The following is a 12,822-nucleotide window of genomic DNA, read 5'->3' on the forward strand; positions in this document are numbered from 1 at the left end:
AGTAGGGAAATGTTCTTTTGCTTTATATCTCCACTTGTTTCTTGTGTTTTGTTTTTCAAGACAGGGCTTCTCTGTGTACTCTTGACTGTCTTGGAATTTGCTCTGCAGACTAGGTTGACCTCAACCTCAGAGATTTACCTGCCTCTACCTCCTGAGTTCTGGGATTAAAGGCACCATTACCTGGCCTACATGCATATTATATGTATATATAATATATTATATAATATAATATATATATCATAGCAGATAGTATGGTTTGTCCCACATACTCAGTACAAAGGTATACAAAGATGGAGAGCATTATTAAAATATTATTTTTCCATAAATAGCAAGAACCTGATGACGATGACAAAATATTCTCCTAAATTCAGCTATATGTACACCTAAGAATCAAATCTTTCCAGTAAGATTATAAAAAATAAGTTTCTTAACCTTACTGCTTCTCACTGTTCAACTGCTTTCATCCCTTATAGTCAATTCTGACATTTGCTCCATGTCTTAAACAGTAGCTAATTATTCCTTATTTTGTGTTTTAAATTGTATACACTATTGACTTCAAGGGAGGCAAATGTGGGATTCCCCTCTGTATGCTGTGAATACCATTGGTTAATAAAGAAGCTGTTTTGAGCCTGTGATAGGGTAGAGCAGAGCTAGGCAGGGAAAACTAAACTGAATGTTGGGAGAAAGAAGGCAGAGTCAGGGAGAAGCCATGGAGCCCCTGCAGGAGGCAAACACCAGACAGAACTTTACCCAGTAAGCCACAGCCATGTGGCAATACACAGATTAATAGAAATGGGTTAAATTAAAATGTAATAGTTAGCCAATAAGAAACTAGAGCTAATGGGCCAAGCAGTGATTTAATTAATACAGTTTCTGTGTGGTTATTTTGGGAGTCTGGGCAGTCGGGAACAAACAAGCAGCCTTCCTACTACAGGAGGCCAAGGATTTGCTTTTTCTTCCATGGACTAGCAAGTCCCATGAGATCTATGCTCTTCTCCATTCCTCACTTTCTTGATGTAATTACATCACAGTTTTGATGAATCTTCAGTGTTTATATTGAGTATGTAACTGCTTTTCACAGACATACCTGTCATGCAGAGCTGTTTTCAGATTACGTTTGTTTTCTAGATGGCTGCTTCAGTGGTCTGATTTTCTTTGTTTTCCACACCTTGTTTATATATTGAAATCCTACTCTTCAAGATGATAGTATTTGTGTACGGTTCCTCAGAAGGTGATTAAGTCTGTTTGCCTCCTCAGGGGAAAAAAATCTCTTTACATGTGTTTTGTGTGTCACTATTCATGGGAAGATGTGAATAAAAGTATACTCACCCCAGAAAAGGAACCAATGACACACTTAAGTAAGGATATCACCAAAGTCTTACTTGGTGAACCAATGAATTTTATTGGAGTTGCTTAAAGAGCAGAAATTATTCAACGACAACTTCATCACCAAAAGCCCACCCCGACATGGGTGATGGCCTATGAATCCTGGAAACTCGGAGAGAAGTGTAGTTTGCAGGTAGTTTAACAGTGGGAGAGTGTCCTTTCAATGAAGTTCTACTGGATTGAGACTCTTGTTGGCTGTCCAGCTTGACTGAAAGTCTTGGAGGCAGCTGAGCTTATACTTTGGTGTTTCCCTTTGAATATTCAAGAAGCATACAGAACACCAAACAGACTGGATCAAAAAAAACAAAAAACAAAAAACAAAAAACATCCCCTCGCCATATAATAATCAAAACACAAAATATACAGATTAAAGAAAGCATATTAAGAGCTGCAAAGGAAAAAGGGCAAGTAACTTATAAAGGGAAACCAATCAGACTTACACCTGACTTCTCTATGGAAACCATGAAAGCCAGAAGGTCCTGGATAGAGGTGCTGCAGAAACTAAGAGACCATGGATGCAAACCCAAACTACTATACCCAGCCAAGCTATCGTTCACTATCAATGGAGAAAACAAGACATTCCAGGATAAGAACAAATTTAAACAATACATAGCCACAAATCCAGCCCTACAGAAAGTAATAGAAGGAAAATCACAACCCAAGGAATCCAACATAGCCAACACTGCCTACAATAACTCAGGCATGTAGCGACCCTTCACCAGCACGACTCAAAGAAGGGAGACATACAAACTCTACTACCAAAAACAATAGGAATAACCGGAGTAAACAACCACTGGTCATTAATATCACTTAATATTAATGGTCTCAATTCACCTATAAAAAGGCACAGGCTAAGAGATTGGATACGAAAACAGGATCCAACATTCTGTTGTTTGCAAGAAACACATCTCAACCACAAAGACAGGCATCTACTTAGAGTAAAGGGTTGGGAAAAGGTTTTTCAAGCAAATGGTCCTAAGAAAAAAGCAGGTGTGGCCATACTAATTTTTAACAAAACTGACTTCAAACTAAAATCAATCAGAAGAGATCGAGATGGACACTTTATACTCATAACAGGAACAATTCATCAGGATGAAGTCTCAGTTCTGAATATCTATGCCCCTAATATAAAAGCACCCACTTATGTAAAGGAAATATTACTAGAACTCAAGGCAGACATCAAACCACACACACTAGTATTAGGAGACTTCAACACACCTCTCTCACCAATGGACAGATCAATCAGACAGAAACCTAATAGAGAATTAAGAGAATTGCTGGAGGTAATGAAGCAAATGGACTTAACAGACATCTATAGAACACTCCATCCAAATAAGAAAGAATATACCTTCTTCTCTGCAGCTCATGGAACCTTCTCAAAAATTGACCACATACTTGGAAACAAAGGAAACCTCCAGTAGTCCTTGTAGGCACAGACTGCTTGTTTGTTTCTGGCTACCCAGACCTGAAATAATCACATAGAAATGATATTAATTACAATACTGTTCAGCCAGTTAGCTCATACATACTTCTAGCTAACTCTTACATCTTGAATTAAACCATTTCTATTAATCTATGTATCACCATGAGGCTCGTGGTTTACCAGTAAGGTTCTCAGGCATCTGTCTCCTTTGACAGCTACATGGCATCTCTCTGATTCCTCCTTCTTTCCTCCTATATCTGCTTGGAATTCTTGCCTTACTCTATTCTGCCCTTCCTCCGGCCAAAGCAGCTTTGTTCATTAACCAATGAAAGCAACACATATACAGAAGGACTTCCCACACCAAATCCTCACTGCTTAGATTTGCTTTCAGAGAGAGACCCAGTGAACCTAAAGATGCTCACTGACTATCTCTGAGTCAGGTGTGACGTTTGACTATGTAACTGCCTGGAGAATGAACTGGTTAAAAACATCAGATCTCCATGTCTTCTCTCTCTCTCTCCACCCACCCACCAACACCTTGGAATGATCATATTTCCTCAGATAAGCTGTCTTCCAATTTCCAGTATAAACCACGAGTCTGGCAACTGATGAAAGATAGTGGGAGGTCTCCATGTGCATGCAGAGGTCAGAGGTCAGCTTTCCTCCTTATACCTCTTTATGGGTTCTGGGGGTCAAACTCAGGCCCACACAGCTACCTACACCTCTCTATGGCTTCTGGGAGGGGGGGGCAGTCAAACTCAGGTTTACAGGCTTGCACAGCAAGCACCTTTACCTGTTTAGCCATCTCGCCAGCTTCTACAGTGTTATCTAGTCATGTAGATGGGGGAGGAGATTTACTAAGTTACAGTTTGTTCCCATTGTCATTGGCACCAAACATGTGTACACACACAATTTGGTCCCATTTCCTAAACTGGCTTTGTGAAAATTCCATGCCACGTATTGGATCAAATTTTGCCCTTCATTGTTGCTAAGCTGGAGTTCTGCTTTCAGGTGTCTGGTGTATTAAAGATGACTATATTGCTTACTGTGCAATCTGGAGCATATTTGAGAGTAAAAGTTGGCATCATTATTAGTTATGCCAGAATTATTAATAGGGTAAAGCAGGCTTGCCAGAGCAGCATGTAGGCACTTTAGGGACTCTTCATTCCTTAATCGCCTTCCTGCTTCAAGGGTGTATTCTTATGGTCCCGTCACCTGATCTTCCAATTTTGAAACCTTGTGTATTAAACAACAAAACCCATCTCCTATAGTTTCGTGGGGCTTGTGAGTACAGTAATTACACAGGTTCAGTGAATGTACTCTTTTTCCGAGCTTAATTATTTTTAACTTACTTTGGATTCCTTTGTAAGGGTCACATTTTTTAATTTAAATATTTTTGTCTATTCTAATAGAAGATGGTATCTTTAAAACCTTCCTATGACTTAAAATCTTTTATGCAAGGTGCACAATAAATGGTGTATTACTGTTCACCAGCACTACTTCTTTCAAGCAATAGGTACCAACAGACTGAAATTAAAAGATTTGTGATACAGATGATTAAAGTTGCCTTGTGTTCAGTTCTAAGGCTGACTGTCCCCTGTATCTAAGAAACTATATTCTTTGTATTCTTATCTCTTTGAAAATCCTTGTTTGGTTCCTCCCTCCCTCCCTCCCTCCCTCCCTCCCTCCCTCTTTTCTTCCCTCCTTTCTTTCTCTCTCTTCCCCTCCCGGCACTGTGGGGGTGTGTGTGTGTAGGCTAAAGAACAACTTTGGATTTACTTCATTAGGTGTCGCACCCCCCTCCCCACCCCCCCCGCCCCTTTTAAATTGAATTTCTCACTGGCCTGCGAATGAGTAGGCTAGGCTGGCTAGATAGTGGCCTCTAGCAACACGCCTGGCTCTGCTCCCAGTGCTGGAAAACAAGCCTTGCCACACCACTAATTTCTGTTTTTGAAAACATGGGTTCTGGAAGTCAGGTTCAGCCCTCATGGTTGAAGTCAAATACTTTACTGTCTTCACTGTGTCTCCAGCCCTGTACTGTCTTTTATACATCCCATCTTTTTATGTAGACCATCTTTTGTATATCCCAATCATATATCTACTTCTTCCCTCAAATAAAACGTAAATTCATTTTTCCCTTAACCTCGTGGCACTAGCTATTAACATTATTTGGCCTTTATTCAACATGGCTTTTGCATCTCATTTCTCCTAGTGAAGATACTTTCACATTATTTTGAGTGCAATCCATATTTAGACGTATTTTACATTGCAACCCAGTTTCATGAATATATATATATATGTATATATATATATATATATATATATATATATATATATATATATAACAGAACACACACACAACTGAAATAGGAGTGCCAAGAAAAATCATCTCCATTACGAAGACGTACTCTGATCTTTTAAAAAAGATGATTATTTTATGCTTCTGGATTGTTTTTCATTCTTTAATTCCAGCTGATCTAGAATTCATTTTGGAGCTTAGGTGGCTTCAGACTCTCAGGCAATCCTTCTGTCTCATCGTTGGTAGCATATGTTGTGGCATGAACCACCCTGCCTGGCACCATTTACTTTCTAAAAACTGCTGCTAGGCTTCCTCAACATCGACCTCTTGACCCTCTAAGGAATTGTGACCCAATCTGTTGTAAAGTGTCTTAATTTGAGACATGTAAGCATCCTTTACAACTCTAAAAACTTGGGTGAAAACACAATTACACTTTCACTTTCACTAACTTCTGACTAAAATTTACACTTTTGTTTTATTATATGAATGTAGGTAACAGACTGTGGCAATATTATCAGGATATATATTGTCACCAATAGAAATAGTACACATGTTCACACCACATGAAGTATATTGTAGGTATCCTGAAATATGCTGCTGCTGGATGCTGTTAATTATGCATTAGTTCAAAGAATAGTTAGTATACTGTGAATTCCTTTTGATTATTGCATTCCATGATTGGCTTTTCTGTTATGCTATTCATTCTATGCCTTTATAAACTTTCTGCAATTCAACTTCACTAAACCACTGTCCAGAAATATGCTAAGACTCCCTCTCTATAAGTAGGTCTCTGTCTTAGTATTTTTTACATAATGAAGAATTAATAAATATTTCTTAAACAATTTAGTTTTCCGCCGGGCGATGGTGGCGCACGCCTTTAATCCCAGCACTCGGGAGGCAGAGGCAGGCGGATCTCTGTGAGTTCGAGACCAGCCTGGTCTACAAGAGCTAGTTCCAGGACAGGCTCCAAAGCCGCAGAGAAACCCTGTCTCGAAAAACCAAAAAAAAAAAAAAAACAATTTAGTTTTCCATGTTGTACAAGGGTAACTGGAACTCAGAACAATCTAGCCAAACCCAAATCAAACTATATTATACAAATAAAACCTCGTGGTCATTAGTTGAGGAAGAGCTAGTTGGCTGGGTAGGGCCTCTGGGAATTAGTAACATCTTACTATTTCTAAGAATTTCAGTCATAGAGCAGATTATATTTAGTGTGATTACATAAATCATAAAGTAAAAAGGATTCCTTGTGCTCTTGTTAAAAAAGTTATTGTGTTATAAAATGCACAATCTCATAAGAAATTTATGCACTGTTTGTGAAGATAGAACACAAACAAATGAGCATTAAATAAAATGGTCTTACAAGGGCCAAGTATTTCATGGCATGGAAAACAGTTTGCTTCAGTGAGAAAATTGAGTTTTAAAAGGAAAAAAAAATGGTAGATTAGTCTTGAACCATCAGATACGTTGAATTATAGAAGGTCTTGAAGCAGGCTTTTTATTTATTTATTATTGGCCATTTAGGCCAATAGGAGATTTTGAATGAAATCAAGGCAGGATGGAGGCAAAGTTTTAGGAAGCAATTACATGCTGTGCAGGAGGGACACAACAGAACCTCCAGCACGTACCTTAGCATCACTTTCCACTTTCATCCACTTCCTCCTAATCTTATTCTGCAAAGTTGTTGCCAGATATTTCCACAGAGCCTTAAATTTAGTACTGTGTTTGAAAACCAAAGGAATTCTCCTTACAAACAAAGTTTATATGTTGGAAACTTAATCTCTAGTGCAACAGTGTATGTGTGTAGGATTTAAAAAACAAACAAAAATCAACAAAAAACAAGAAGGAACATCAGGAAGATTGCCCTCGTGAAGGGTTTCATGCCATTACTGCAAAATCAGATTCCTGATAAAGAGCTCTCTCTCTCTCCCTCCCTCTTCTCTACTCCATTACCTTTCTGATCCCTCTCCTGCCTCTCTCCACTTTTTACTCTCTCCCTCCCTTTGTCTCTGCCAAGCTATGACACAGAGAGAAAGTCATCCTTGAGTCCTCCCTAGAGCCATCAATTGATTTTGGACTTCTCAGCTTCTAGATCTATAAAACACAAACAAAACAAACAAAAGAAAAACCCCAAATATCTTCAATTAAAAAAAACAGTTAAGCCTAAAGTATTCTATTAGAGAGGCACAAAGTTAACACAGATAACCTGGAACTCCTGATTTTTACATCAGTGCTCCACCTGGAAGCTGTATGTTGCTTTCTCCCTCTTTATCACCCACATTTCCCCCGGTTACTTCCTCTTTGAGCTTATTAAACCTTGCCATCTAAAAAGCACTCATATGTTAAACTTGGGATCTAAACTTGTGAAGTCTGAATTTGGCATTGTAAAACAAAAGTATAAGTTTGAGGCAGGGCATTGCTATGCAGTTCAGGCTGGTGGCGTGCTCACAATCCTCTGGCCTCACTTTCCTGGGTTCTTAGGATTTACAAACTAGCACCACAATTGTATGCTAAATTTTTATAATGCACAAGTGATTTTGTTCTTTGAAAGATAAAATGGACTCTACAGAATTAAAATAGAAATAGAATTTCTAACCTAGAAATAGAATTTTTTATTTTATTCCCTTCTAAATTTCACTTTTCCTCCCCAAATAGTCAAATTATACATGATACTAAGATAGATTGACAAGGTAATGTAAGGTTTTTTTTTAATTTAAAAAAGTAGCTAAATAAAAAAGGTACATAAGGAAGGAAATTAGGTGGGGACAAATAACAAATTCAGTTGTACTTATTCATACATGAAGTTTTAAGTGCTGATATCCACATTCAGCCTTTCTACTAATGGTTTGTTCTTTACACTCTGGCAGTTTTCACCTATTTCCAAGCAATTTCTGGCCTAATTGGCTTCTCACCATGGAAGCATCAAATCACACTAGGTAACAACTTTACAGAGCTTTCTTAGACACAGACCTCTCAGCATTTTGTTGGCAATAAAAGAAGCAGATAGAGTTTCAAGTCAATCCAAATACGTCAAAGCTTGCTGATCAAAAAACACCTCCTTAAATGGGACAAAACAGCTCTTTTCTTGAGCTTCTTAGGTATGACTGATATGTGAGATAAAGAACAAAGTGGCTGGCCAGAAGGTGCTGGCTTTCTTTCTGAGGTCTGCCTGTTCTTTCTTACCACCAGGGAAGACTTTCTGATCTTTATCAGGGCTGGGACCTGAACTCTACATAGTTTCTGTGTAGCTAACCTTTTAGGAATGGCTGAGCTTTTGTTCATCGTACAGCACAGCCCTTTGTAAGTTCCAGAATAATCAAGGATTGACAGGGAACATCAGTTAACATGTGTAGGTGTGTTGTTAGGGGTTCTAGACTTTATCGAATTGAGAGATTTTGTTATATCTGATTCTCTTATGAAAATAAAAAACAAAACAATAAAACAAATAATCCAGTTAAAAAATAAGTGAAGACCTAATAGGCATTTCTGAAAAGAAGGTATACAATAACTACATGAAAAAAATTCTTTCACTATTTCTTAGGGAAATGCAGATTAAAAATAATATTATAGAAACTTACTCTAGTAAGAATGACTACTATAAAAAGGACAAAAACATCTAGCTAGGGAACAGAGAATGTGAATTCTTACAAACTCTTGAAGGACATCTAAATGTATAGAGTCCATGCTGTCTTAGTAAGTCAGTAAAGTGAGACAGACTGTGGCATGATGGGAAGTTGGAATGTCTTATATTGTGATGTGGTCTTAAAATGAGATCTTAAATAAACAAGAAAAGTTATAGTTGAATAGGAATGTGTTTGCGTGTCAAATTGACAAGGAGTTAATTGTTCTCGTTGTTTTCTATTTGTTGTTCCTGTTTTGTTTTATTGTCAGCTTGGCACAAGCTAGAATTATCTGTCAAGAGGAAGCTCAGTTGAGAAAATACCACCATCAGATTGCATGTAGGCAAGTCTATAGGGCATTTTCTTAATTAACTATTGATATGGGAATTCAGGAATTCCTAGTTTACTGTAGGGGATATCCACTCTGGGAAGGTAGTTCTGAGCTGTATAAGAAAGCAGGCTGATGGACTGGAGGACTGGCTCAGTGGTTAAAAGCATCTGTTATTCTTGCAAAGAACCTGGGTTCAATTCCCAACACCCAGATAACTACTCAACACCTCTATAGGCACCAGGCACACATGTTGGTACACAGATATACACACAGGGAAAGCACTCACACATACAAAATAATAAGTACTTTTAAAACAGAAATCAGACTGAGAAAGCTGTAGAATATCAATAAGCAGTGTTCTTCCACAGTATTTGATTTAATTTCTGCCTCTGGCCAGGTTCTTGTACTGACGTTCCTGCTCTGATTTCCTTTTGTAGTGGACTGACTGTAAACCAAATAAACCCTTCCTCACCAAATTGATGTTGAATATGGTAATTTATTATAGAACTAGAAATCCTAACTAAGATACATGAAAACAAAAAACAAAAACAAAAAACAAAAAACAAAACAAGTAGGAGGCTAAGGAAGGGAGAAAGTGGAGTTCAAGACCAGTCCGCTCTACATGGCAACACCATGTCTCCAATATGTAAAAAACACTTGCATACTAATAATTTGGTTTTGTTTTTGAGGTAAATGCTGGTCTGCTGTGGGGAATAGACAAAAGGTTTTTATTGTCATATAACTAGAAATGGCATCAACTGTTAACTATTTAATTGACAGATAAAGGTAATTTAAGGAGAACTCTTCTGAGGACAATATTAGCATCTTTCATAGATTTCCTAACATATGGTTGTATTATTTCCAAGAATTACTCTGTGGGTTATTTGTCCTCTGGAATATAACAACTCATTCAACTTAGATTCTTAAGGTAAACACCATGTCTCAAAATTGGTGTTCATTAGGCATTTTCCTTGCGTTTTTCCTATGAAGGCATGAATAAGTCTCGTCACTTTAAAGCCGTCCACCCTACCTCCAATAACAGAAACAACTACATTATGTCCTGAGACAGACAATTGACAGTAACCCTGTGTCCCCTTCCTCCACTTTGTTGAACAGCTTTCTTCGGAAAGTACTTTTGTCTTGCAGTAGGAAAAGCAATAAGAGCATTAAAATTGAGTTGCACTTTTATATTTTGTATCCAATAAAAGAAATATCTATCAGTAACGACTAATTTCTATTAGTGTCAGAGTAATTATTAGTAAGCATTAGTAAGAAGTGTGCCAGCACAGACGAGGCCAAATGTCTCTTCCAACAGCTGCGTTTCAGGATCAGAAAGCTCCATAAAGCATTTTGAAGTTGCACGCCAGCGTTCCCTAAATTATGATCCCGGGTTCTCAGCTCCGTACACATTTGGGGTCTCCACACTGGGGACATCAAACACTGAATTTTCTTTTTGCCCAGTCCACGGCAAGTGTGTGAAGAAGGTGGCTTTCCCTGCTTTTGAGGTACCCCAGGATGCAGAGCGTCTGCAGTGCCTGTCTCGTTGCAGCGAACCCAAAGCCCGAAATAAAAACAACAAAAACGAATTCTACACCTCAGGAATCTGGCGGGCAGGGAGGAATTCTCACTTAGGTGCAAGAAAAAACAACAACAACAAAAAACAAACAAACAAACAAACAAACAAACAAAAAAAACCCTCAGTCTTTCAGCCCCAGCCAATCCTATGAGAGGAAACCTCGACACGCCTCTTTCTATCTTCCAATCAGCATTTACTTCAATAAGCCAGACCCAATGCCTTGGATAAACCGATTTTTAAGTTACGTTAGTAAGGCTTTCTTCTGACCGTCCCCAGTAATTCTAGACCATTCCATGACTGTGCTCAAAGGAAGAAAACCGGACGTAACAATGACGAAACTAGTAAGTCTGGAGCTGAGAAGTGATAACCCTAAAATTCTAGAATCAAACCCGCCGGTTCTAAGGATCAAGAAAAGGGGTTCGGGTAGGAGGACTACAACCCCCAGGTGGCCGTGCGAGGAGGCGGCGCGCGCAGCAAGAGGGGCGGCCCATTCAAAGGCGGAAGGCCGAGGGTCACAGGACTTCCTGTTCGAACGCCAGCAAGTGGGCGGGACCCGCGTAGGCAGGGCGGCGGTTGAGTCGCTCGGCAGCTTTGTCAGCGGCGGGGGCGTGGCCCGCGCGGAGCCTGGTGTAGCGAGCGGAGGGGGACGTGGGTGACGCGTCTCCTTCCAGCTCAGCGGCGTGCGAGGTGTCGGGGCCCGGGCGGCCATTGGCTGTTGAGAGGCGAGTACGCGGCGGCCGTTGGTCGCTGGCAGCACGGAGCGAGGGCTCGAGCGGGCGGGGCGGGGATGGGGAGGCAGTGGCGGCGACGGCCGGAGGAGGCGGGCGCGGGCGAGCGGGCGAACCCAGCGGCGGCGGCGGCAGTCCCCGGAGCGTCCCTGTGAAGCGTCCCTGTCCGCGCTGCCGTGGGTCTTTTGGGGAGGCCGGCCGGGAGGCAAGTCACTGCGGAGCCGCTCCCCTAGCGCTACAGCCCTTCGGACTCTCGGTCCCAGCCTCGCGCTCCTGCTCCGGCTCCTCCATCTTGGCCTCGGCAGTGACTGCTGCGGAGAGGATGTGCCGCCTCCTGGCAGGGGGAAGAAGGAGGAGAAGATGAAGAAGTACCGGCGGGCCTTGGCCCTGGTCTCCTGCCTTTCTCTCTGCTCGCTAGTCTGGTGAGTAGGGGCGACCTCGCGCGACTTTCCGTGGGCACCATAGGGGAGAGGGAGCAGGTCGGGTCACACCCCCAAGTCATCTTGGCTCTTGGGGGTTGCGGGTGCTCCTGCTCCCCAAGCAGGGGATACAGCGGCCACTCCGCTCCTCCTCTTGAGATGATCTAGTTGTGTTTTGGAATTTACAGAGTCCGACGTGGGGTGGGGGGAGAAGGGAACAGAGAGGGATCACTTGGTTTGGTGCCTTTGTACTCAGGTGCTCCCGCGCTGCAGATGGGGCAGTTTGGGTAGTGTTCAGAGAGCTGGCGAGCGAGTAACTCGGTTTTACTGGCAGTCATTTGCTTTCCTTATGAGGTCAGGGCATGGGCGAGTCAGGTGTGATGCGTTCCGGACCTGTGATTTTGAAAACGTGAGTTGGCATGAGGGTAAGAGTACCGTATAAACAGTTGTTCTTCTGGTCAGTTCTTGCGCAGTCTTGACCAGTGGTCCCTTTGGGGCTGCTGTTCTTGAAGCACAGGTCTTATGAAGCCCTTTTCTGGTTACCTTGATGGAGAAGGTATCACGGAGTGTCTACCGTAGTTTTCGGTCATGGCCTTTGGTACTGGGAGAGTAAACTAATGAATCTGCTACCTGTTCTGTTCTTTGTCTCTGAAACTTTAAGTTTGTTTTAAGCATATCTCTAGTTTCTGAGGAGCAGAAATAGCTTGTGAGCCAAAGGATTGCTAAAGGTGTACTTGGGAAAGCCATTCTTTCTGAAGGAATTCCTGGGAGAATTCCTTCAGCGTCGTGACGTTTGATGACCGAAAGGATGGCCTTTCTGTTGAAGTGATTTAGTTTCTTACATTAAAATCTAGATAGACTTTCTTATTTAGCTTCTTCAAAGCACTAACAATAATTCCGTTTTTATGGGTGTGTAATGGAATCCAGGAACTCTGAAGTTGTAGAGTTGTTGCTCCTATTAATAAGAGTGAAAAGAAATCTCCTGTCTGAGAAAATCTGACTGGAAGGGTCTATATTTTGGAGAACAAAATGTTTGGTCT

General features: G+C 40.9%; 1 protein-coding gene across 2 annotated transcripts in view; it reads left to right on the forward strand.

The window, feature by feature from the left end:
* The first annotated feature begins 11,430 nt into the window (after positions 1 to 11,430).
* Positions 11,431 to 12,822, forward strand: part of Suco (SUN domain containing ossification factor) — a 63,328-nt gene continuing 61,936 nt past the window's right edge. The window contains exon 1 of one of the 2 annotated variants that reach the window (XM_057769667.1): positions 11,431 to 11,785. In XM_057769667.1, the coding sequence (XP_057625650.1) occupies positions 11,724 to 11,785 (62 nt within the window). In that variant the 5' untranslated portion in view covers positions 11,431 to 11,723. The remainder of the gene's footprint in view (positions 11,786 to 12,822) is intronic. The other variant, XM_057769668.1, reaches the window with a different exon arrangement.

Source organism: Chionomys nivalis, chromosome 5, assembly GCF_950005125.1.
Source record: "Chionomys nivalis chromosome 5, mChiNiv1.1, whole genome shotgun sequence".
NCBI lineage: Eukaryota > Metazoa > Chordata > Mammalia > Rodentia > Cricetidae > Chionomys > Chionomys nivalis.